At 32.1% G+C, this 25355-nt stretch overlaps 4 protein-coding genes and 1 long non-coding RNA gene across 8 annotated transcripts; 3 read left to right on the top strand and 2 right to left on the bottom strand.

The window, feature by feature from the left end:
- Positions 1-1914: 1914 nt before the first annotated feature.
- Positions 1915-7927, bottom strand: LOC123712585 (gamma-taxilin). Its single transcript, XM_045665766.1, has 7 exons — positions 7783-7927; positions 7058-7387; positions 6620-6817; positions 5707-5991; positions 4114-4287; positions 3852-3971; positions 1915-3113 (listed from the first exon to the last, which is right to left on the bottom strand). Exons 1-7 carry the CDS (start codon positions 7846-7848, stop codon positions 2517-2519), a joined length of 1770 nt encoding a protein of 589 aa, XP_045521722.1. The 5' UTR covers positions 7849-7927; the 3' UTR covers positions 1915-2516.
- A 966-nt stretch (positions 7928-8893) lies between these two features.
- Positions 8894-16069, top strand: LOC123712213 (classical arabinogalactan protein 9). Of its 2 annotated transcripts, none has more exons than XM_045665218.1 (3): positions 8894-8995; positions 14567-14734; positions 14984-16069. In XM_045665218.1, the coding sequence occupies exons 2-3, from the start codon at positions 14575-14577 to the stop codon at positions 15298-15300; spliced, it is 477 nt and encodes a 158-aa protein (XP_045521174.1). In that variant the 5' UTR covers positions 8894-8995; positions 14567-14574; the 3' UTR covers positions 15301-16069. The 2 variants fall into 2 exon arrangements, with proteins under 2 accessions (XP_045521174.1, XP_045521182.1); XM_045665226.1 differs by lacking the exon at positions 8894-8995 and adding an exon at positions 14323-14448.
- A 121-nt stretch (positions 16070-16190) lies between these two features.
- LOC123714172 lies at positions 16191-20922 on the top strand. Of its 2 annotated transcripts, XM_045668349.1 has the most exons (9): positions 16191-16324; positions 16593-16722; positions 17619-17741; positions 17928-18047; positions 18256-18419; positions 18679-18797; positions 19019-19124; positions 19599-19726; positions 20663-20922. In XM_045668349.1, exons 2-9 carry the CDS (start codon positions 16619-16621, stop codon positions 20813-20815), a joined length of 1017 nt encoding a protein of 338 aa, XP_045524305.1. In that variant the 5' UTR covers positions 16191-16324; positions 16593-16618; the 3' UTR covers positions 20816-20922. The 2 variants fall into 2 exon arrangements, with proteins under 2 accessions (XP_045524305.1, XP_045524313.1); XM_045668357.1 differs by lacking the exon at positions 17619-17741.
- A 491-nt stretch (positions 20923-21413) lies between these two features.
- Positions 21414-22650, bottom strand: LOC123714185. 2 transcript variants are annotated; one of them, XR_006754281.1, is made up of 4 exons: positions 22634-22650; positions 22268-22391; positions 22051-22161; positions 21414-21543 (listed from the first exon to the last, which is right to left on the bottom strand). It is a non-coding gene; the product is annotated as an uncharacterized LOC123714185 (long non-coding RNA). The 2 variants fall into 2 exon arrangements; XR_006754280.1 differs by lacking the exon at positions 22634-22650 and having other exon boundaries at positions 22268-22408.
- A 254-nt stretch (positions 22651-22904) lies between these two features.
- On the top strand, positions 22905-25296 carry LOC123713724 (protein jagunal). Its single transcript, XM_045667550.1, has 4 exons — positions 22905-23190; positions 23507-23648; positions 23878-24099; positions 24569-25296. The coding sequence occupies exons 1-4, from the start codon at positions 23102-23104 to the stop codon at positions 24698-24700; spliced, it is 585 nt and encodes a 194-aa protein (XP_045523506.1). The 5' UTR covers positions 22905-23101; the 3' UTR covers positions 24701-25296.
- The last annotated feature ends 59 nt before the right edge of the window (positions 25297-25355 follow it).

Genomic DNA, 25355 nt, shown 5'->3' with positions numbered 1-25355 from the left:
TAAAGAGGGACATATTCACAGTTTATTATCGCATGAAAAGCACAGCACAAACTCGTAAAGCTAGGTTTCTTTCTTACAGAGGCAACTCCATGGACGTCACGGGAAGAAAAACTGCCATCTAAGCCTCAATACCAACAACAGTCTTTAGAATTTACCATTTCCCCTGACTCAAGGCAATTAAAACCTAAGTCAGACCTTCAGTTTTATCTTTTACGACAAAAACCTCAAGTGCATATTAAAAATAATCAATTTCAATTTTCCAATTTCAATAATCAACATTTAGTTGGAACGCCAAGCTTTTTTCAATGGCAATGAGGTAAGTTATGTATATTTGCTGTAATATAAATTTCGTTTTGTTGGTAAAAATTAGTGTAAGTACGTAAAATAATAAATTGGTTAGAGTAGTTCATGAGATTAGAATACTCTTTGTCTAACACTTTTAATTCAATTCTTATAGGTAAACTAAATGTCATGGCCGATATACTAATAAATACTAATAGTGTTAATATAAATTAATTATTTACTGTGTTTTGTACACGCATATCCTAAATCGAATTTCACCATAAGAAATTATTCGTATACGACGTCAAGGATTTTTCGCTTAACAACTTTCCGCCTTAGAACTTAGTGCGTGTTTATTTGGGTTTGAGATGAGCCTTCATTAACCCTGAGTAAATAATGTTGAAAATCAGTTTTTTGCGTTCTAACAGGTAACGGACGTGAGTATAGAAACACTTACCCTGGTTGCCAACAGGCATGTAATATAAACAATGTCTGTCGCCCATAGACACGCAGCGGCCGAGCTACGCTCGCCAAAACAGCCCGAGCTGAGCTGTAAAGGCCCTTAAGGCCAACAGCGAGATTCTATTTTTTAAAAAATAGACACGCATTACCCAGCCCTCTTTGTTTGCTTTGCATCGTGCATTCTTCAGAATGGACATCACTTATCCAAAGCATTTGGCTCACAAGTTCACAAAATTTGTTCAAAAAAGATTTGAGTCAGTCTCTGAAGCCGTAGGTAGCCCTGTATATTTTTACGTAAACGTACGAAATAATAATATTCTAATTTACCAAATTATTCTTGATTAAAAAGTTGTACTGGTTCAAAAATAAAGGTTCACCGTTGCTAGTTTCACGTCTGTGAAACTTACTTTTATCTTAAAAATTTGTGGTTCAATGATATTAGTAAATCGAGTTTTAAAAATACAATTCTTAATCTTTACGTACACTCAAAAAGAGCACTTCGTTTGAATACTTGCAGAACCTGCGCAGGAACAGCCCGAACAAGAAGAGGAAGAAGACTGTGAACAATAAATTCCTGAATTCATTTTATGTAAAATTTGAGTTTTTATATAGACAAATTTATTATAGCAAGAAGCCATAATTTAATGATGTTATTAAGATTTTAGCAATTTCGGTATACCTTGCGTAGCCTGAACTTTTTAAGTGTAGTATTGTTGAATACAAAATAATGTTATCTAATTTAAGTAATAGTACAATAAATTTTGTTATTGTTTTTTACCCTCTTTATCAATTAATTTAGGTATATCAAGAAATAAACGGTGTAAATTTATATGACCGTTACGTTCACGCAAAAATTACATTCGGACCGGATTTCAAAAACTTGGTTTTCACAATTATCCTGAATATTATCTAGTCTGAAGTTGCGAAAGCTATCCGATATGACAGTTACACTAAACTTCTAAGAAATATCTTTTTCCATAACTGATGACATCTTCACTACTTATATATTCAAAGTATTTTGTGATCTTCACAATTTCTGCATGCAATGTAATGGTGCCTATATCTATTAAGGTGTAATGCCTTCCTTTGGTAGGTAATGTTTGCGTTACCAATGATACCAAACACGCGTTTTCTCATTAAGTAGGTAGAGCTCATAATAAAAAACAAATATCCACATACAAAACACTTTATTTATCGAAACAAACTTGACTCACATATCCAGGAGTTTTACGACATTAACAAATGATTATATTTACAAACTTAACGTGTAAGTTACACAAAAATATTGAAACCAAGCAAATACAACTTTTTTAAACATAGAGCAAAGAGCAATCAATTCGATGTATAGAAAATGAAAACATTAACTGCGTTTGGACTATGACCCATTGCGTCTTTTGTTTTTCAAATTACCAAATGTGTTTTGGAAAAAACATACTTCAGTGAAGTCGGATTTTGTAATTGAAAATACAAAAATATCTTTGTCTTACCTGAGATAAAAGTAAATTTATGTAATACTGTTTCAGTCAGTAAACAATTTAAAGAATACGGTAACTCTAATGTAACTGTATAACCAAATTTTAGTATTTTTAGGTTATTTGTGTGTTGAAAGACGATTTATATAAAACTATAATTCTATATAATAAAAAAATCACGCGATTCGTCTTCAAATACACGACATAAATGTCAATAAGACCTCAGCCTTTTTGACTAGGTCGATCACACGATATTCGAAAATTCATTACAAAACTCTTGCCAAATGGTACAACGGACACTTATTGGTTTTGGATTATATTCTCAGTTTTCAGATCGATATTACTATCATTTTTTGGCTCTTGAGGTAATTCACACGATTTTTCACAAATTGCATTAACATCGCCATTAGTACTTTCATGAATATCATTACTCAGTTCCGGATTTTGTGTTTCTCCTTTGATTTCGTCACTGACAACTTCTAAGTCACACAAATTAATATTTGCCATATTAATAGCTTGTATAAGACTTTCCATTGTTTTACTATCAATTTTTTCATCAGGGCTATCTCTTGTTTCAATATTTTGGATTTCATCATTTTCCTCAGCTTTTATTTCGTCTACTGATTCTACATTTTCTGGTGTCGCAGTGTCTAATACTATTGATTCTTCATTCTTTACATTTTCAATGTTTTCCTCTGATTTCTGTTCATTTGTTACTGTTTCCGTATTTTCAGCTGCCTTTTGAGCTTTGTCTTTCTTTTTCGACTTTGATTTCTTTTTGGTTTCCGGTTTAGGTGATTCTTCCTTCTCTTCTTTGTTTGTTAATGTGTTTAGTTGGGTTTGCAGGTGCGCAAGACTTTGTCTTAATTGGGCACAGTTAGCTGCCATGGCATCAACCTAAGGAAATAATTAATAATATATAATTAAAATACTTATAATATAATGAAACTTGAGATGAGTACCATCTTGAAATATCAAAATCATTATAGTCAAATAGGTAATACAGTGAACCTGGTTAAGTGGAACCTGGATAAATGAGAAACCTCTATTATTGAGAGTTGCAAGGAAGTCCCGGTTCTTTTTCATTAAAATGTTAATGGGACTTTTTGAACCTGGTTAAATAAGATTTGAATTCTAAGACTTTTTCGATGTTTACCTCTATAATTGAGACTCTGTAGCTCAATTACCTGTATAAGTGAGACAAATTAATCAGGTTTCGACACGTTTTGACGTGTTTGTTTACATACATTTCTCGTCGTCTTTCGCGCATGCTTTGATTGTCAGTACTACATATCTCATGTTTAGCTAGCAACTAGCAATCAAATACAAACAAACATTACCGATTACTTTAAGTCATAAACTTTACCGTATTTTTTTTTCGACGCAATACATTATGTATGTACATTCATACCTACATTAAATTCATAACATCAAAAATACGCATTTTTATTAACATTTCCACCTCAAAAAATGGAATAACGGCACATTTCGACCTCTGTAAATGAGACAACTATAAATTTAAACCTGTTTAATTGGAAAACTGGATTATTGAAAACCCTCAATAATTGGTATGTATGTCTTGGTCCCTTGAGATCCCAATTAACCAGGTTTCACTGTATAACTAATGTAAAGTACCTTTGCATCACTTGCAGTTTGCGCCGGCGGTGGTACGGGCGGTGTTGGCGCGGGTGTAGGCAAGGGTGGCCGTTCAATGTTATTCTCCTTCAGCGTAGTCAACAATACTGTGCGTTCCGCCTGAGCAAATATTATGTTCATTAATAAAGTCCTCGATGGTACTCACTTTCCTTCTATGGTTTGGCAAGTTGGATTGGAATAATAGAAAAGTCTGATGCTCAATTTATAAACTAAACATTTCAGTGAAGAAATCAGAGCTTACCTGCAGAGTTCTACATAATCCCTGCATATGATGCAAATGTCTGTTGGCTGCCACTGCTTTTTCTTCGCTTGCTTGTCGTTCACCACACATATCCAAGAGAGCTGTCTGTGATGTCTCCCAGCGTTTCTTCCATGACAAAGACTCCTTCTCTAATTTTTGAATCTTCTTGGACATCTGGCGTGACAAAAAAATATTTAAAAATAGGTATAATATTTAACATATAATTATATATTACGTTGGGGAAAAAGTCTTTTCGCATTATGTATAACTTGTAATAAAATCTCTTTTATTTGTATCTGGCTGGTTTTGGTATCATTAAAAGTTAATATTTTAAAGAAGATAATTCAAAATTAAAATAAGGAAAATGTGTGATTTTTATTTATTTTTCGTACAAGATCTTGACAAGATGAGTGAATCTAATGAAGAAATTAGATACATTTTAAAATTTTACTACAAAAAAGATAAATATTCAAGCCGCGAAAAAAATTTGCGAAGTTTATGGAGCTAGTCTAGTGCTGTGTCTGTGAGAGTAGCACAAATTTAGCATTTGAAAGAAACTGGGTAAACAAAAAAGCTCGATATTTGGGTACCTCACGAGATCACTGATAGAAACCTAATATACCGTGTACTCATTAGTGATTATTTATTACGACGTAATGAAATCGAACAATCAAACAAAAATCGAAAATTTTGAAGAAGCTGATAACTGGATAACTGAAAAGTGGATAACGTACGACAAGAACGTGCGAAAAAGGTCGTGGACAAAGGCCGGTCAGTATTCACAGACTATGCGAAACCCGGGTTAACTCGCAACATGCTGTGTGTGTGGTGGGATTGGAGGGGCTTTATTCATTATGAGCTGTTACCAACAGGCAGGACCATCGATTCTGAACTCTACTGCGAACGACTGATGAGATTAAAGCAAAAAGTTGAGAGAAAGCGGCCGGAATTAATCAACAGAAGGGGTGTGGTTTTTCATCATGATGACGTTAGACCTCACACATCTTTAGCCACTCAGCAAAAATTAAGAGTTTGGCTAGGTGTTATTGTATCGGCCGTATAGTCATGACCTTGCACCTTCAGATTTCCATCGGTTTCGGTCTCTTCAGAATTCTTTAGGCAGTGTCAGGTTAACATCACGAGAGGACTGCCAAAACCAATTGTCGCGGTAATTTGATCAGAAGCCCCAAAATTTCTGTAGCAATGTACCTACAGATGGCAAAAAGTTATCGAACGAAATGGTACCTACACATTTTAGTTAAATGTAAATAAACTATATTAAAAAAGTTGTGAATGTTCTTAAAAAATGCAAGGAAAATGTTTCCCCAAACTATTATAATAACATTTGTTGATAAATATGATATATATAAATCATATTTGGACTGAATGTATATACTCAACACATTATTTCTTTTATGGGCAGAAATATACCGTTAAATATCCAATTAAGTTAACTTTTTAGCTTGAATTTGGCAAATTATGTAATGAACATTGCCTAAAATATGTGCCAGTATGGTATTAAAACAGGGTGCAAGTATACACTTAAGTATTATAAGATATAATTTAATAAATTCTACAGTTGAACAGTTTTACCTTTTCCATCTGCTCCTTAAAACCACCAAACACTTGATTACTTTTAACAAGTGCATTTTGGAACTCATCATATTTATCTGTGTACACTGCTAATTGACCCTTTAGTGCAGTTTCAGTTCCCTGGAGCTCCATAATCTTGGCTCTATATTGGGCTAATGTAACTTTCATATGTTCTGCTTCAGCAAGTAAGCGCTCTTTCTCTGCTTGATGTTCCAGTGCAGACTTTTGAAGTTTTGCATCTGATAATTGAGATTCTAATGCCATCTGTTTTGCCATTTTATCTACCTAAAATAATATGAAATGATAATGGTTAACTACACAAAACTGAAATACAGCTTCACTAGATCGGAAATTATGAATTTAACTTAATAAATTAAGAGAATGTTTTAATGTTACTACAAAATTTTTTTATCAACATGTTACCTTTAAATTTAAATATGTTTACACCTGCCATAATGTGATAGCATAAATAGAATTTGCAAAAATATTTGTAGATGTATTTAGCCAATGTCAATTTTACACAATTTTGCTAAATTTAAAACCTTGTGTGCCATATATATGCAGTCAAAACCAATTACGACGATCTCGTTTAAAACAACATACTAGGTATATTGACCAAAATCAGTAGTCCAGACAGTTTAAAGTATTAGGTACTTAATAACAATGTGATTGATTTTTACTGTATGTATAGAAATGCCTACTACTAGAGCTCACAGGATATTTGTCAATAAAATTGCACACAAATTGGTAACAAGCCTGAGCCTCTAGAGATATTTGATATGAATAGTTAAGATTAATATGCATTTAATCAGTATTGTATGGCGAATAAATTTTAATTTAATATAAATTGAGTAAAAGTTGTGTTATTAATGCCACTGCCATATTTTAAACTTTATCAAAGTTCTATTTATACCTGTTGTTCCCTTAATTGGTATTGCTGCACAACACTTTTAAATTTCTCAGTCATACTAATATTGTCATCTCTAAGTTTAGCATTTTTTTCATTATTCTGTTGCAATAATGCTGTTATCTCTGATAATGTGTTTTGAAACTTTGCCTGAGTCTCCTTGCGGCGTTCTTCTTCTTCACGAATCTTTAAAAGTGACTCCTCCTAAAAATTTAATAATATAATGGCTTTATGGTAAAACCTTTCAAAATGGTAATTTAAACACTTACCATCCAAGAGTATTCTTCTTTGTCTAGCTTACATGACAATAAGGATAAAATTGATAACTTAAGTCTTTTGATTTACTTCTCTATTTTATAATTTAATACAACTGATGAATATGATAACGAATATTTTAAATTTCTAATTAGTAAAATCTGGATAATATGTTTCAGAAATACTCACTTTGATAGCTTTATTATGTTTTTGTAACTCTCTACAAAGATTTTCTAGTTTTGATTTAACTAATATTGTCTTGTTATACTCATGTTGTAGCTGATCCTTCTCCTTAACCAGCAATGCATACCGTTTATCAGATTGTTTAATATAGAACTGCATTTTTCTATTTTCATCTGCTCCTTGAATATATTTTTTGCAGACAAAGGCTAACTTTTCTTCAATTGTAGGGATGGAATTCAGAGATTTCATGAGTTGCTCCATATTTTTATCATCCTGGTTAAGGCGGTCGCCTTTTTTCGATTTTTTTGGAGGATCCTGAGGTGGTATAAGTTTTTGCTAAAAATCCAGACAAAACATATCAGAATATGATCATTAGCGAGCTTAACTGAATAGATTTGATATTACACAATCGTGATGACATATATTATATCCTAATATGATTTTCCTTAACATAAGAACATAAGAAACGTGCTCGCGAACAAAAATATCGTAAACACTATCTTGGCGAAATGCCAATAAAGTTGAGGTTAACTTTACAATAGAAATTTCTGTATTATAGAAAAAAATACAGTGATAAATCTGAATTTATTTGTTTCATTTACTTTAAGGAACATGTTTAGTATACAAATTAAGTAGTATGCTCGCAAAATTTACATGAAATAAAAGACCGACATTTGATAGGTTTTGAATTCTATTTATAAACCACAAATATAAGTTTTAAATGTACTTACTTCCACATTATTTTCTTTTACAGCAGGTTCACTATTTTCTTTACTTAATTCGTCTGTAGCTTCCATTTTATCTAGTAATCCGTATAAATTATTTCAGTCTTGAATCGTTTAACAGTCAAACAACGAAAGTTACCGTAGGAACGTTCTAAAAATAGCAACAACTAACAAGTGAAAACTATCGAATATCGATAATTGTGTACTGAATCGAGTAAAGCTTACAATAAAATATATATTCGAGTCCATATGTTATATGACATTTTTCTGTTTTTTTTGCATCAATTTTTTGAATTCCAGATTTGTGTATTGGATCGTGTCTTTGCAGGCCATTACATGGAACCAAACATAAAAAAAACTGTCCTTACGCTGTATTATTAGGCATGTTATCTAAGATTTTAATTCTAATCTTTCAAATTTTGGCAATTTTATGAATGTAGGAAAGAAATGAGTTTCATATAAATAAAAATTCTTTCTATGTTCTTCCAGGCTTTTATTGATATCGAATTTAGACTAAAATCGTTACCAGATTACGTACTCGATTAGTCGATGCAATATAATGGCAGACTGTATATCACGCGTCGTCATATTATTTAATTGTCCAAAAATCAAGCTGAAGGAAGATTATAATATTAGAATTATGATATTATGATAGTACTTTTATCACAATTATTTTTAAATATGTTTATAAATTTCTTTTCGTTATGCTTTTCAAATTATATATTTACAAGTAGCTGTTACTTTTTCGATAACTGTGGTCTGTGATCTTTGATCAGCATGAATCTGGTTTTAGGCAGTTTATAATTGTAATATTGCCAGTAATATTATTACTTTACCTAAATTGTTGGTATCTTAACGTTTTCAGAACATAATTAATTCTCTAAGCCTGTATATTGATATAATAACTCTAGTAATGGGGATTATAATATGTCAATAAATGATAATCTTTATATCAGAATAAATTGAATTTTAAGTATGGTATCGGTAATTTACAAAAAAATTGTATGATGATGATAGGTGAAACTCAATGATTCATAAAAATTAAACAAAAACGAACATTGTTAGTGAAGGATAAAAAACTGCTATTTATAAAATATACTAATAGCAACACTAACGATTTAACTGTCAAATCTGAAATACTGCTTGTAGTTTTCTCATGTTTTAATTCAGACATCAATTCAATTCCAATTTTAATCAAAAAGAAGGAAAGACGTTGCAGGTGAGTGATTATTTAATAAAATAAGATTATTTATTCAACGTGCTCCATAATTTAAGAATTATTTAGTTATTTACTGTGACTTAAAATTTGTGAATTGTGAAAAATTTGCCGGCCGGATACCATCCGCTAAGGCCGTTATTTTTCAAGAGTTGAGGTCAATGTGCTTAGTTTGAATAGCGTTAGTAGAGAAGGTTTTACATATTTGCAAAAATTTCAATATTGCTTTGGTTCTTAATTAATCACACTGGAAATATGTATTGTCCACTTTATCGTGACTTTGTTAAAAGTCGAGGATTCTATCCAATTTTTATTCTTTGTTCACGTTCTTTGTTATCGTTAAGTGAGTTCCTAATATGATTCAATTATTTACATATTCTAAATTATTGCTTTAGTTGGTTAGGACGATCAATTCCATTGTTTTTCTCTTATTTTAATATTATTTATTGAATTTTTGTAGTAATACATGATTATATAGTAGGTGAAACAGCAATCATTTTGCATTGCTGTTCAAAAAGTTAAGCAAATCAGATAATGTAATCTTTATTATCAATACATAATGTATTTGTAGGTTTCAAGTTTAATATGATTTATAAGAACATTGAATAGAACAAAGCAAAATATCATGTTGTTTAAGTGGTTCTTGTTTGAAATAATGTTTCAATTTAAATATTATTGGTAAAATTTAGTTTTTAAATTCATACATTCATAGATTAAATTTGCTAGGTATACATTCTTTGTATTACACTATGTTGGCAGTATGCCTCAAAATTTTATGCTATATTATTAGATAACAAACAAAATTTTAATTTATCTAGTTACCTTCACAACTAAGGAGATATTTGGGAAATTCAAATTCTATACTGTAGAATCATCTTATCAAACAAGTACTAATAATGGCTTAAAAATATTACATCATAAGTCTCGTTTAGAACTATTTTAACATACACTTTACCAGAGCTATAAATATATGCTTTAATTTCTTTTAATCTATTTCAGTCTTGAATCTCAACTGGTGTTTTGTATTTAACATTTTTTAAAGGGTTGCATGAATAATCTACTAACTGTGTCTTATAATGGTTTTGTGGTATTGTATAGCAATGCATACTATTTTTCTATGACACAAGACTAGACAATTTAATTCTAGTTAGCCACCAGCCTCTTGTTTACATTGAGATTTTTTAAATGATTAAAATAAAGTGAAAGTGGATTGATATAATAACATTTGATGTATATTGCTCTTACTTTTTTCTATGTCTTATCTATTTATCGTAAATTCATAAGTTTCTGTGTATACAATCAAAAATTTCTCATTTTTTTATCATTACTAATAGTTTAATAAATGTGTTCCTATACAAGTTAAAGAGAATAAAAGGTAAACTAGGAAAAACTTAGTTCCTTATTGACTTAAAAAATTTAAACATAATTTAACACTTTCCAATGTAAGCAGTTCAAAAATATACAATAGCAAAAATATCAAATATATACAAAGCACCTATCATTGCAAATAAATCATTTTGTACTCATATTTAATTTTGTATTAATAAATGCTTCGCTGTTACATGGCAAAGACTTACACCTTCAACACAACAACTAGTCATGTAACTAATAGAGCTATTAAGAGAGTAAATTGAAAGATTATATTGAAATTGCTATTGCTAAAAAGATTCCTTTCCTATAATGATATATCAACATGTGTTGGTTAGTACAGACACACATACCAATATAGCAGTGCATTTTATCATTGGTTGTAATCAGTTATCCCAACATGGTTTGAATATGGGGGTGTAGTCTCAATATAAATGTCAAATAAGCATTCTGCAAATTAACAAACAATAGACTTTGCAAAATCCATTACAACAGACTGTATGGGCAGATTAGCACATAGATTGCCTGTATAATCCAAAGTATTTCCTTAACTGTGGTTTACAGAACCAGACATTTGATATTTATTATTCGGTGTTTTGTTACTATGACGCCGTAAATTTTTAATGACTATTGGCCTATAGGGATGTCTGTTAGTCATTAGTAATCTAGGTTTTTCCAGTAATAACTGGTTGTAATTTTTGCTTGATAAAAACCACCCCAACTGACGATAAAAAAATCGATATTTTACTGTCATGGTATTGAATCATTATATGTTTTATTAAGTAGTAATAAAGTGTGCTTTCATTTACCGAATTATAAGGCAACATTTGAAATTGGACCTATGTTACAACTATGATACAAAACTACTTTACATTATCTGCCCCTTCTCAAATCAAAAATAAACGAACGGATAAGAACTGGCAAATTGTAAAACTATAGCATCTTTAGAATGTAAAGTTTTATATGTAATAAACAACACGCTACACTTTTCAGTGACTAATAATATGATCATAACACATTGTATATAATATTAAGCCAAAACTGGCTAATCTGTTATTCTGATAGAGGTCAGGTGACGTGAGCGCGAGTCTATTAATAAAGTTGTAGTAAATGTAAAACAATTTTTTTTAAATAAAATTATTTTAATTTGATTGGCCGGCTTTCGTTAACATTAGTTTGATATATTTATTAGAAATTTCAAAACCGTATGTTTACAAAGACGATTTCAAGGTAAATACTAAAGTTTCGTTGGAATTTGCAATGCAAGACTGGTTAAGTAAATAAAAGAAAAACAAGCATAGATATTATAGGAAGTGCATTGCACTTTCAAGGCTCCTTATAAGTTTCTAGTTATCACACTGACTCAATGGCGTATACTCAGACCTGACCAGTCTAATTAAAACAAGGTATCTAAGATTTCCTGTATGTGATGTGTGCTGCATCTACTTAAGTCTTATGCACAACTATGACTCATCAAAATAATTGATGAAAACGTTTGATAACGGATCGGTATCGACAACAAAAAGACAAAATTTATCATAAATGTCTGGTTTATCATGATTATAGAGTAATTATTACTTACTAATAACTGTTTCATAATCACGCACCTAGCCTGACTACTTACGCGAACCGGTACTTAAACCAATCCAGGCTCTGCAACTCGGAGAGCATCATAAGCAATAGCGCCCATTCCAATTGCTTTTAGTCTCGTCCAAGTTCTCTGCTTATTTCTTGTCAAACGTATCTGTTTTTATAATTAAATATGTATTATCAAGAAATAGATAAGGCGTTAACAACAAAATTCATATTCCACTTTCAGCGTAATTTGTTACAAACTTGTTTCCCCATACGGTAATATGATATGCGTTCGTCCTTGTGCCGATGTTACTGTTTAGGCTTCGTCTAGACCAGTTTGACCATCACTGCCCTTTTATATATCCGCTTTCTGTATACGGATATATCCTAGTGGGTATTATGCGATATCTAATTGTTATAGCCCAAAAGAAAGAGAAGAGAATGAAAGACTATTCTTCTTCTGGTTCTATTTTCACAACACAAATTTATTTTAGTTAGTATTTCAAAACTGTACCCACAAAAAGTAATGTTACCTAATGCATACTCATTTTGGCGCCATAATTTTGCAGACGACTCCTACGCACTATTAAGATTTTAATCAAGCCTTTCTCTTTTAACCTAACCGTAAGCCCGATATGGATCGGTATTTTTCGAAAGTGTAAAGGAAATTTAACGTACTACAGTTTTCAGGCATTATGTGTACGGAAATCCATTTAATTATAGAATATAGCAACTAAATCTATGTAACTCAATATGGATTGAAACCGCATAAAAGTAACTCTGTCTATCGTTTCGCTCTAATTTGTTTCACTCGGATAATATTACGCCGATGAAATCGGGTCAATATTTAGCAATTAGTTTGGATAACCTTATTACAGGTAACACATCGCACTTATGTTGCTTATAATTACAATCTGTTTATTGATTTTGTCTAATGACAGTTATGACTGAATTATAGTTCGTACCATGTATAACTAGGTCAAAATCTAGTCTTTAACGATAACTTCCGATTATTGTAATTATTTGAAGCCCTCGTGAGAAACCTTTATCGTGTTTTTAATGAATCTCTAGATACTTTTGCTCTACGTTCCATCTGTCATTATTAACTTATTATTATTACTACAGAACGACAAAATCGAATCATATATAAAGATATACTAGTTGTAGTTATAATATCTAGAAATTGTAATGATTTGCAGCAATACAGCGGCTACACTATTTTACCAAGAAATAATAATTATTGTTGAATTATGTGAGTCATAACTTTATCTACAATGAACCGCTACCAAAGATCGTATGTTTGTAAATGTAAGCCATTCAAGAATCATTGACTCACAATAAGAGCACAGTCACTTTTCTCATTATGCTATGAGTAACGGGATTTTTATCGTCTTCGCAATGTCGCGGAAATAATTCATTCGCAATAAAAGGCACCTAGCTTAGATTTTCATACTAAATAACGGTATCACGATAATAAGGAAGCTACTTGTTGACCTTCTTTCGCGTAGTAGGCATATTCATTATTCTGACTGGTTACTACATGAAAATTGTTAGATATTGCTAACTGCTATACGTATATAATAGGCCCTGGTGATACTTCCTTTTGACACATGTTGACGATTTTTGGGTCTAACATATGCCGAATGGTGGGCTTCAACGTACAACCAAATGTTGATTACGCACATATAAATTATATTACATATATACAACATGTAGGGATGGGTGTGTACTAATAATATTAAATGTTTAGCCAAATTATATAATACACATTCCGCTAAAATACCGATTGCTGAGAATAAAGGGGGTTGTACATAACGAAATAATTGTCTTAATCTTCCCATGTCCAATAATTACTTGTCTCGATTACAGTTTGTCCAAAATACAAAGATATAAATTATTATGCGCTATTGTTATCATACAAAAGGAAGTGCGCATTTCTGCCGATAATGGACTTTCTATATAACTGGTGATATATTGTTTCATTTGTGCCTTACCGTTCTTGCGCACATTGCTTTGAATGCATATTGAATGTGAAAAACGTCATAAAATGTATTCTATATAAGAAAGAGAGGGTAGTTTGTTTTCTCGGTGATAGGTTTTATTCTGAAATAGTTATCCAACATTATTGTTAAAGTTTGAAACGCTCATTATTGTTAAACGAACCGCAAATGGTTCCGAGAAAAGTGCATTTTTTTTTTGAAGAAAAAAACCAATAGAAACCGGTTTTGCATTGGCGAGGTCAATGTACGCATTCTGACGATAAAATTTATAAACTACTATTTACTGTACCTACGTTTGTTAGATATTATTATTTCTTACAACTTACTATAAACGAATTGATTTCGTTTCTAATCCAGTGTTTATTTGTCTTTTGTTCAGAACAACCGAATGCATTCGTGCAAATATGTAAATTGATATTTATCGTATCCTACCCAGTAATTTAACACCTGATAAAGTTTTAATGACTTGGAAGAAGTTAAGCCGCCGTTCATAGACACCTACAATAGCAGTTGGTAAGTTCCCTTAAAATGAATACAACTTACTTATTGCATCATAGTCTCCTCTTTTAATACTAGCTTTTTGTTTATATTTAATGAATTTAAAACTAGTTCGATTGTATTATAATTTCAGTATTTAAAATGACTTCAACATCGTTCAACGTTGGTATTGGCGACGGTTCAAGGCTGTCAAGTCGGGTACTACGCCCTCCAGGCGGTGGGCACACAGACATCTTTAGCGGGGAGCCTGAACCTCCACGTGGAAGACGTCTTGTTCCTGCTGCCTCTGGTGCTATGTTTGGTACAACAATCTATTATTTTTCTTTTAAGGCTAAGATTTATAGATCAGTTAAAGTGTGAACTAATTCTCCAACTGTCTGTCTGTTTATGTAACTGATGACAGTTGGAGTATTAGTTTACGCTTTAACTTGTCTGTGAATCTCAGATACATGTTTTATTGTATGGATGATGGTAGGATGAATTTTATATATATATTTTTTAATTATAACAATTGTTTAAACAATTCATAAGTTTTCATTACATCTTTCAGGTCACGGTGATGATACTAAATCAGCAATAGTTGCTCAAACTCCAACCCAAAATGGGGCTTCCGCAACTTCAGAACCTGCACCACAGACTGAAGTGCCTCAACCTGCAGCGCCACAACCCGCACAATTCGAACCTGTTCCGGTTGCCGAACCTGTTCCGGTTGCTGAACCTGTTGTGGTTGCTGAACCTGTTGTTGCTAACCCAGCCAAGACATCGAAGCCTGCAACCCCAGCGGTGACCCCCACTGAACAGACTAAAGCTGAACCTCCTAAAAGAGTTCGCGTACCGCCCGGCGGCTTTTCTTCTGGCCTTTGGTAAACGCTGAGAACGCTTGGGACCGCGCACTGTGCCTTAGTTTTATGTTGGCTATCTCGTCTACTGTTTGATTGTGAAGCTGTCAAATTTTAAGCTGACTCGTTGATTAGGGATACTGTCTTAATATTTTTTTACGCTAGTGCGTGCGCGTGCGCTGCAAATTGTTTGTCTAATTCAAACAAATGTTGTCGTTTACATTGTTCAGTTATTGGGGGTATTTCAATATGTTGTTTCGTCTACTGAAATTTGGCAGCTTATGTATGCCGGAGTCATTTTAGTGTATGATAAGCCTTTCAAATAGGCTATGGAATTTAGTAGTGTGAGATAGGCTAACATACGCAACTGCTGGATTTTGGTCCCGCATTTTGTCAGCTATGTAAATTCTCGCGTTTATTTACTCCATATACGTTATGTACGATGAATTTAATCTTATATTTTAACTCTTTCGCTTGTGTCAAAGGCAATTGCCAACTCAAGACTTGTATACTGTAGTCACAAAATTGTTAGGACTAAGGTATTTTATAGGTATTCAATATTGTCCAGGTTAGTCCAGGTTCATATTCCATTTAACAGTATTTACGCTTTTTCCAGCAAACTAATTTCGTGTAGCTGTTAATTATAATATTTTTTAAAAGCCGACTGATCTTTCAGGACTGTACTTAAAATTTTCGTTAACAATTATGTTTTAACGCAAAACGGCAATGCGATTATATATATTAATGATTTTTAACGATAATTGTATTTTTGTATCAATTAAATGCTATAAATTTAAGATAGTGTTTAATTTGAAAAAGCCTTTTTACAATACGATAATTGTGCCTTTTTTTCACAGTTTATTTATAAACTCCTTGTTTAAAAAACGAAACATCTGTCACTACTGTCAAATGATTGCACTTTTGTCAGTCATTTGCAGTCAAACATCCGACGCACAGAAATAAAAAATGTGTTTTAAATAACATAAAATGCTAAAATCTAGAAATAAAAAGTCTAATTCGTAGTATTAGCCATAGAACCTCTTAACAATAATGTAAGTTTTCATTCATTATATCAATTATTTTATTGTTTATTCTCTCTGAACATTTTCATTTTATAATAACTTCCAAATCTTGCTAGAATGACCAACATTTGAGCGATTTTAGAGCTTCTGGATAAGCGAATGGAATCTCAGATGCTGATAATTTAAAGTTTACATAAGGAAATATACCTATTTTTAGCTAATACAAAAGTGTAAAAATATCCTGCATAGGAATTTACAGACCTAGAGATGTTCTTTTATATCATAACGCCAATTTTAGACACATTGGCCGAATTAAAAGAGCAGATGGAGGGCGGAGGGAAGCAGTCGCGATTGCTTGGTCGACTGCTTGGCAAACTGCGCGGCGAGCATCGAACCCTCGACAAGAATTTCTCATTTTGTTCCACTGGGTTCGTATATTTTGTAGCACATTCACTGGTGCCCTTATTGCGGCTTTCGTGATAGGTTAGCCAAGTATTAATAACTTCTATACTGTATATATATTGATGCATATATAATATATATACCCACTATGTTTCGTCAGGTCGAATGCTTAATTTTTTTACTGCTGGGATTCCAAACGATACCTAAATAGGTATGTTGAAATATGCCCACGTCTGCTTGGTTCTAAAAAATCCTATCCATCATAAAAATACTATGGCATTACGTACGTCATATATTGTTCGTGCTGATGTGGAACTTGTTACTTGCAGCCCTAAGATACAATTACCAGTTGGCTTGTATATGAATTACTTTCTAATAGAATAATATCTAAACTATGTACTCACGTAAAGCGGTATTGGCCTAGTGGCTTCAGCGTGCGACTCTCATCCCTAAAGTCAAAGGCTCGATCCCCGGCTGTGCACCAATGGACTTTCTATGTGCGCATTTAACATTAGCTCGAACGGTGAAGTAAAGCATCGTGAGGAAACCGGCTAGCCTTAGACCCACGAAGTCGACACGTGCGCCAGCCATAGTAGGCTGGATTGCCTAGGTAAGTAGGTGACTTGCCTATCAGATTAACAAATGATCATGATACAGATTCAGTAATCTGAGACCCTGACCTAAAAAAGATTGCGTGAATAAATTGTAGTTAAGTTACAACTCATAAAAAATTCTGGTGTTATATTGTCCGTTTTAATTAAGTTATAAAATATCTTATGCTTATTTATTTTCTCCTTGGAAGAGATCGCTTGAAACTGAAGATTGCCCCTTACCGTGTAATTATTCTTATTGTGCAGAGTTTTTCAATTGACTTTGTTGAAAATTTTAATAGATTGACCTATGATATAAAATGTTATTCCAGTATAAGTGAAACTGTGTGTTGTGCCAGCGGTACTGAGGAAGACATGGATACCAGCAGCACGCAGGCTACCACCTCCAACACTACCATTGACGATGCGCAGTTTGCCGCTAAGCTAGATCTACGGTTGGTTTGCTTTTAAAGACCAAGAGTCAAGTGGTCATTAGTGATTAGAGATTTTAAAGATTGTATTGGAATAAAATTTTATAGTCAGATTGGAGGTCATGAAGGGCTTGTAAGAAACATGATAGTCTACCCTGTGTAGGTATGTATTGTCCCAGATTTTGCCACTATATAGAAACAATGTCACAGATATGGTGGTCAGTATCTGACGGCAGAACAGCTTCCAGAGTTCTGTAACCAGTTGCATCACCTCGTGGAAGTAATAAGAAATATACAGTCGTACGCCCAAGTCACTGGAGAATATCCCGCGTGAGTTTATATTTCACAACCAATCAACAGTATTTGATATTTAAAATTGTGTTGAAAATACGATGCATATTTAAACATATGAATACCTAAAGACAGGAGACGGCCGTTCCAAATGAGAAATGTGGTTGCATCGTCTTATTGTTATAATTGTACATACTGTCTAATAGGAATTTAGAAGTCCAATAATTAATTTAAGAATACTAATTAGAGAACTAGAAAGTCGCTTAGAACGCGAGGCCCGTGAAGTAGCGGCCTTAGCTGGGGAAGCTAAGAACGCTCGCGACGTTTGTGCGCGCGTTACAACGCAGCGGAATGCTTTACACCTGGAGCGCGGGCAGCTTGTAGCGCAACTTGCCAAAATGAGGGAAGTCGGTGAGGACTTTTCTTTAAATTACAATCCTAATTGACTCTAGGAAGGTAAGGTGAACTCTAGAGCACGGGTGTGATTTATATATTAAACTGATAATGCTGGGAGTTCAGAGGCACAAATAATATGAATCATTGCTAAGTTTTCATAGTATTTTAATGCCCCTAATATAAACTAATAACAACAAGGAAAGCGTCCTAATATTAGAACACGCATATGTATATGGTTAATGGTTACCTTTAAAATATAAATTGTTAAATATAGAAATGCGCGAACTTGAGAGTACTGTCCGTCAATGTGACCGTAAGCTTTACAAAAGCTATGAAGCTGTACGTGACTCGACTGATGTCAACGCTTTTGAACCACTCTTGGACGAAATACGGGTAACGTGGTAAAGCAATATGAATAATACTGAATGAATAATATCTTTGTTAACCAATTCATTTTAGTTACTTGGAATGTGTTTTCCAAAAAGCAAATTAATGAATAACTGCAAAATTGATTTTTGAAACTTATTTATCTCATTTTTAAACACTAAACACTTATATTTCGTATAATGGAATATTTAAATCTGTATCTTAATAATTAACTATATATATTACAGACTAAACAAGCTGCTCTGGAAGGCTTGGAACGTTTAATTGAAAACAAACGGAAGTCTATTTTAACCCGCAAGCCGACACACGCTTTGCCACTGCCAGCGCATGAAGGCAATTATTATCACAATTTTTTACTGAATTTATTATTTTCAAATTAACTTGGAGGTTTGATTTCAATACGAGTTATGGCAAAAGTGGTCGATCCTGATCCTGTACTGAATCTGTGGGACTAATTTCTTAAGCTCCCGATCTAATAACACGTTTAGTTTCCGTACAAAATAATTCCAACTATTGCGCATATTGAAACATCCCCATCGAACTCTAGTTTCGTTATTCGATGATCAGGGATTTTTGTAAGGGAATGTCAATGCTAGCCAATTTAAAAAGTCGATTTTTGTTTTGCAGAGTACTGCTGATCTTGGCGGTCTATAGTTACAGTGGAGCCTAGAATATCCAAATAAATACAATAGATAAATGTCGGTCTTTCCTAAACGGATCATAGAAGATTGTAGTGAAATAGTCGTTTAATAAGCTAGAACGGTACGGGCGTTAATAGAATTATTAATGTTCTAAATATTGTTAAAGATGGTCCACATAGTTCGAGTCGCAAACGTCACGATAGCCGACGTTCAAATAAGCGCAGGCGCAAGGAAGTCCGCGAGCCGCGATCGGTTCCGCTTTCTGGGGAACCTAGTGCGCATGAGCCACAACAAGTATATACAATAGTTTCTAATGCCTAAATTAATTTGGTTTCACTATAATTTATTTCAAAACTTGTATTATTTTTTAAGTAAGAGGTAATAAAAAGCGGGAATACAAATGTAAAATTAATTAAGAAATCCAATAACTACTGATTTAAATTGCTTATTTCATTTTACTGAAACATTACATATCAGATATTTCTTTTTTTCTATACTCTGGTTTTTAATTCCGTATAATTCTGACAGCTATTATTTTTTGGCATCTCAGGATTACAAACCTTTTTGGCCGGGCACATTTTTCAATTACAATACGAGTCTATACATATGAACATATTATTTTTTAGTGAATGTATCCATTTTATTAAGTGCTCCACATTAAAAGTGGTTTTAAGGCAAGTGCTAATTACGTACCTTTTCATTATAAACAGTAAAAAATAATTTTTTTTATTAAAAAGGTTTACTAAACCTGGAATTAATAGGCTAAAGCCAGGTAAAGAATAAAATAAAGTAATTAAAGTTAATTCGATATATGTATTGTTCGTATATATTGAAATATTTGTTATTTTTGTATCAGGACACTTGACTTAAGATTTAGATTTACCTTTTTATGTGTAAAACATAAAAATACGTAGCATTTTATTGCCCTCAACTCAAATTTGACCCCTTTTCCGTGGAGTTTTTAGTAGCAATACTTATGAAATGTCAGAATTCTACGGAATGAAAAATCAAGGTTTAGGTAAGAATCTCATTTTTTCACTAGCAAATTTATTATAATGCTAATTTAATTTAAAGTTTATAATTTAATTTATAGGTTATGTTCTAAAGGCTTTTTTAATTAATCATATTGGACTATTAAACTAGCTAAAAGCATTATTTATCAAAAATGTTCCTTATAATTTTTCTATGAGATTCTCAATAAATTTTTATGAACATATTGCAAATTTTTAGGTGACCCTGTACATACAAGGTTCCGCAAATAGCTCCACCGGTTCCCGCCTTAGAGCTGGAAGTGCTGCCGCCGTCACCTTGGGTTCCTTGGAACTTCCATCTAGAGGCAGCGTCCGCGATATTCTCTTTTTCACCACCAACTCAACACTATGAGCCATAAACTCAAACACTATGATTCAAAGACAGTTTCTAACAATATTAAGAACATAACTCGACGTACTTAGGAGTTTTATGCAATAAAATAAACAGTTGTTTTTGAATATTCAGTTTAATTTATTCTAATGTTGCATCGCCACAAAATAAATATTAGCAGAATTGCTTAGGATTCGGGAAATATGATAAATATATAAAGTAACATTTTAAATTTTAAAAAGTTTAAGTAAGTCTTTATATTCTGTGACTTTAAAAACAACTGGGGACTTAGTATGTTTTTATATTCGAAAACTAAATTTGTGAAAATTTGTCAACACGAACCTTAATTTGGGACTCGAGGCAAATTCATTTTCCCATAGGAGTGACGCACTAACGCTAGACGAAATTGTATGAAAATGGTCACGTGACAAAGCGTGGGCTAATGTCACTCTTATACAAATTCGTTCTTTTTATTTCTATTCTATTCGTTCGAATAGCGTTCATGGGTCACGCCTGGTGCACTTGTCTCGAGTCTCCGTATGTTTCTGATAAGTGTGGCATCATCAATACGGGACGACGAAGGTGTTACCTAACAATATGAAGGAGAGAGTAGGAAAACTTAGCAGGGTATGGTATTTTTATTCGAGTCATTCGAGTCGATTTACATTGTTACATCACATTCTAAATTTTTAAGTTTACGTCGCTGTACCGGCAATCTGTGGGCTTGCGGGTATGACTTCAGATTTAACCTATAAAATTAAATCGGTATCAAATTACTTATAAATAGTTATTTTACCTGTGACCTGATGATAATACAAAGACTTGAAATAAAAAGACACATTAGTCTTTACTATATATTGTAAACCTCAAGTTTGATTGCACGCGCCAACTGGTTCAAAATGAAAAAATATTTTTGATTTGCACTGTCCATTTTACTGGGGAAGGCTTCAAACTCCGGTAAAACCCCTAGGTAATCCTTGTCTGTTATAATCACTAACCTTTTTGGCTATATTTTCAAATCTAAACGTTTTAATAATTAATCAAGTCCAAACATATAGTAGTAATGAAAGTCCACAACTTAATAGTTAAGTCAATTAAGGATTAAGAAATTACGTCACGGTGAACCGAACATGTACGGAAATAACACGTTACAAGCATGACTCGTAAGCTTCTTGCAAATTCGTTCCCTAATTAGTGCATATAAAAAAAATGTAGTGGGTCTTAAAAATTAATAGCTAATTAAATCAAGGTACAACCTCAATATTTGGCGCCGCATCCATCATAGGGCTAGTGACAGTTGCTTCTTGTGTTGTGCTTTCTGCCGCCTCGGTTGTTGACGTTAATTTCTTATGGGAACAAACGCATAACTGAAATAGTTTTATAGTGAATTAGTATTATGTTACCTGTAATATTGAATTTGGTTTTTTATTAGTTGATATATTTTTAAACTTGAATTTTAATTAATAAAATTACCTGTACAGTTATTGAGGCAATAACGGTGAATAATAGAATACTTTTCATTGTGTTTGAGCTGGTATCGATAGGCCAATAGAAGTTTTTCGAATCAAAGCCATTTTATAACCGGTCGCCCACAAAACTAGAAAAATCATAATAGGTATAAACAATGCTTTGATAAGACCTTATCGGAGTAATTCTGTCCGTTTTGTTGCAGTGATAATTAACAATGCAAGGTGATATTAAAAATGTATAATAATAAATTAAGCGGGTAAAAATAGTATGTTAGAATATAATTTATAAAACAATAAGACTTAATTTCACCGTTTAAAACACTAATAAATATTTTTGGCATGTTGAAACTGTGCATAATTTCTATTGTACCTTGGTGGTAAAAAATGTTACACATAATTATTATTTTAAAAGCTGAAGGTTTACAACCGACATCTAGTCAGCATTACTCTAACGTAAACTGTAACATATAAAAACATAAGCATTCAAAATATGTCATACTCTAACGTAAACTGTAACATATAAAAACATAAGCATTCAAAATATGTCATTATAACCAATTTTCATAAAACTATTAGTACAGCTATCCGATTATGCCAACCTTCAAAACGCTGGCATGTCAAGGAATTGAATGGTCATTGGAATGTCAAGTTGGCATTTGATTTGCCAACACGCAACATTAGCGATTACGATCAGATTTATTTTGGCAGATGTGAAATAATGGATTGAATAAAATTTGGAATAAAAACACGAAGTTATCTGAATGAATGAATAAAGTTGTTCAGTTGGGAGTGGGAAACTGACTTTAGAATAAACAAAAGCACAAGTTATATTACAGAAATGGCTTCAAGAGGTGGAGTTATGGTAACTGGTACTAACGGTGCTGATTTTCAGCACAGGGAGAAAATAGCGGCTCAGTATCAAATTAGGTGAGTATTGGGATTATTTTTATGTGTCTACTCGGCTAACGAGCGTGGTTAATTTGACATTTCACATCACACACATCGTCAAGTTCCGTCAAATTATTTTTAGATAAAAGCTAGGGTCAGTGTTTCGCGCCATTAATTTAAATACCTGTTTGTTTAAACGCCTCTATGTTTACAATATAAATAATGATATACCTTTTAAGGTAAATAAACACTGTCCAAGTGTTTAAATAAATTTAAAAAGTACTTGAATTATAAGTTTTATATTGATAATGTTTACTAACAAACTTTAAATAATATTAGTATTATTTTATTTCAGCGCTTTAAACAAGTCTCGTTTAAAGTACTGTGTATTCTTCCACCATGTGTTATTCCTGGCAATGCTGGCAAAACTATCTGCAGATATTTTGGACAAATTAGACATATTTATATTGGAGATTGAGGAACTACAAATTCCACAGGTACAACAATATACAAAAAGCCTGTAGTATTTTATTTTATTACAACACTTCACTAAGAATATATATATATATATATATATATATATATAAATATATATATATATATTCATAATTGTTAGTTAATTTCCTATCAATATTGTTAAAATTTTTTAAAGGCTTAAATTATTTCGTTCATATTTTTATTTTATTAAAATTATATAAGCTGTAGTATATTTATTAAATGTTCCAGCCTCTCTGGTGGGAGTACATCTGGTGCCTATCTGTGGCATTGTCTTTCTTGGGCTTATCAGCAATTAAGCGCAACAACATTAAGTTCCTTCGTAGATACATGTATGGTATCGCAGGACTTGGTCTTCTACCACTACTTTACTGTATACTACACTACTGTGGAGATGTTTGGTTATATTTGACAGCTGAGGACGATGAGGAAGAAGAAATTATGTTATGGCAGGTATGTATTTAAAAAAAAATTGCAATTTTACATAATAGTTGTTCAACCAGTATACTAATATACATAACCACATCTGGTATACTGATAATTTAATATTTGTATCTGTATTTCGCAGAAAATTATAAAGGAAAACCTAAAATCCTGAAATAATAATTAACTTAGTGACATTTTGTTAGAGTAAAAGCACAAACATTATAAGCATTAATCTAAGAACAAAACTTAGAGAAAGTTTTGTCTACAACATAACATCTATTTATACATATATATATTTTTAAAAGTTATTCATTCATTATTTATTATTGAAGTATAATGTATATTCTTCTTATTATATGTTAGGATTAAGAATACTATAGAACTCACATCAAAATCAATCAATCAAAGTAATGATACAAATAAAATAATGTGTTATCACACGCCACATTTGGAGTTATTTCTCAAGGATAATATTAAAAATGCCTTATTATTTCAGGGTTACCCATATGGCTTGCTCTGGTATGCATTTGTACTCCTTGGATCACAAGTCCATTTCTTTCAATTGTATTTTTCCTACAATCTTTTGACTGCATGGCGTTCGAGAGGTGCTTACAAAAAGGCAGAGTAAAATACATTAATTATGATTGTTTATAAATTAACTAATGGTTTTTAAAAAAATTGTTAAAAAGTTATTTTTTGTTTGTGAATGAAAACTATATATCTGTTTTATATTTTTGTACCCAAGAAGTTAGTGTGCTAATTCTGATGTATTTGACTGGTAAATCAATGACTTAATCTAGTATAGAGTTATACATCAATTAGCACATGCATGTTTGTCTAAAGAGATTGTACAACAAATAGGAGGCAGATATTTTGAAAAAAATAATCTTGATTTTGTATGAATCCTGCATTCATGTGTCATGCATTGTAGTCAATTATATGAATTGATGATTTCAAGATGTGAAAACATTAGATACCTACTACTAATAAAAAAATATAGCTTTGTTTACCTGGAGCGAAAAAAATATTAGGATTTTATAAATAAACAAGAAATCTATTTACATTTGTTTTCCTAAAAAAGGTCTAATTTAAAAATAAACTATTGTAAATAATTACTATTAGAATGTAGTTGGATGTCTATGTTAGTGAATCTATAACATTATAAGGGCGGATATGACATTTTATTTACTTTCATGGTTAATAATAAACTGTTTTTGGAAATGATTTTTATTTCATTATTAAAACCTCAAGTTATAAATTGGTTTATTAGGAACAGTGTAATG

Source organism: Pieris brassicae, chromosome 1, assembly GCF_905147105.1.
Source record: "Pieris brassicae chromosome 1, ilPieBrab1.1, whole genome shotgun sequence".
Taxonomy (NCBI): domain Eukaryota; kingdom Metazoa; phylum Arthropoda; class Insecta; order Lepidoptera; family Pieridae; genus Pieris; species Pieris brassicae.
Note: the sequence above shows the minus strand (reverse complement) of the source record. Positions and strands in the feature narration are given on the sequence as shown.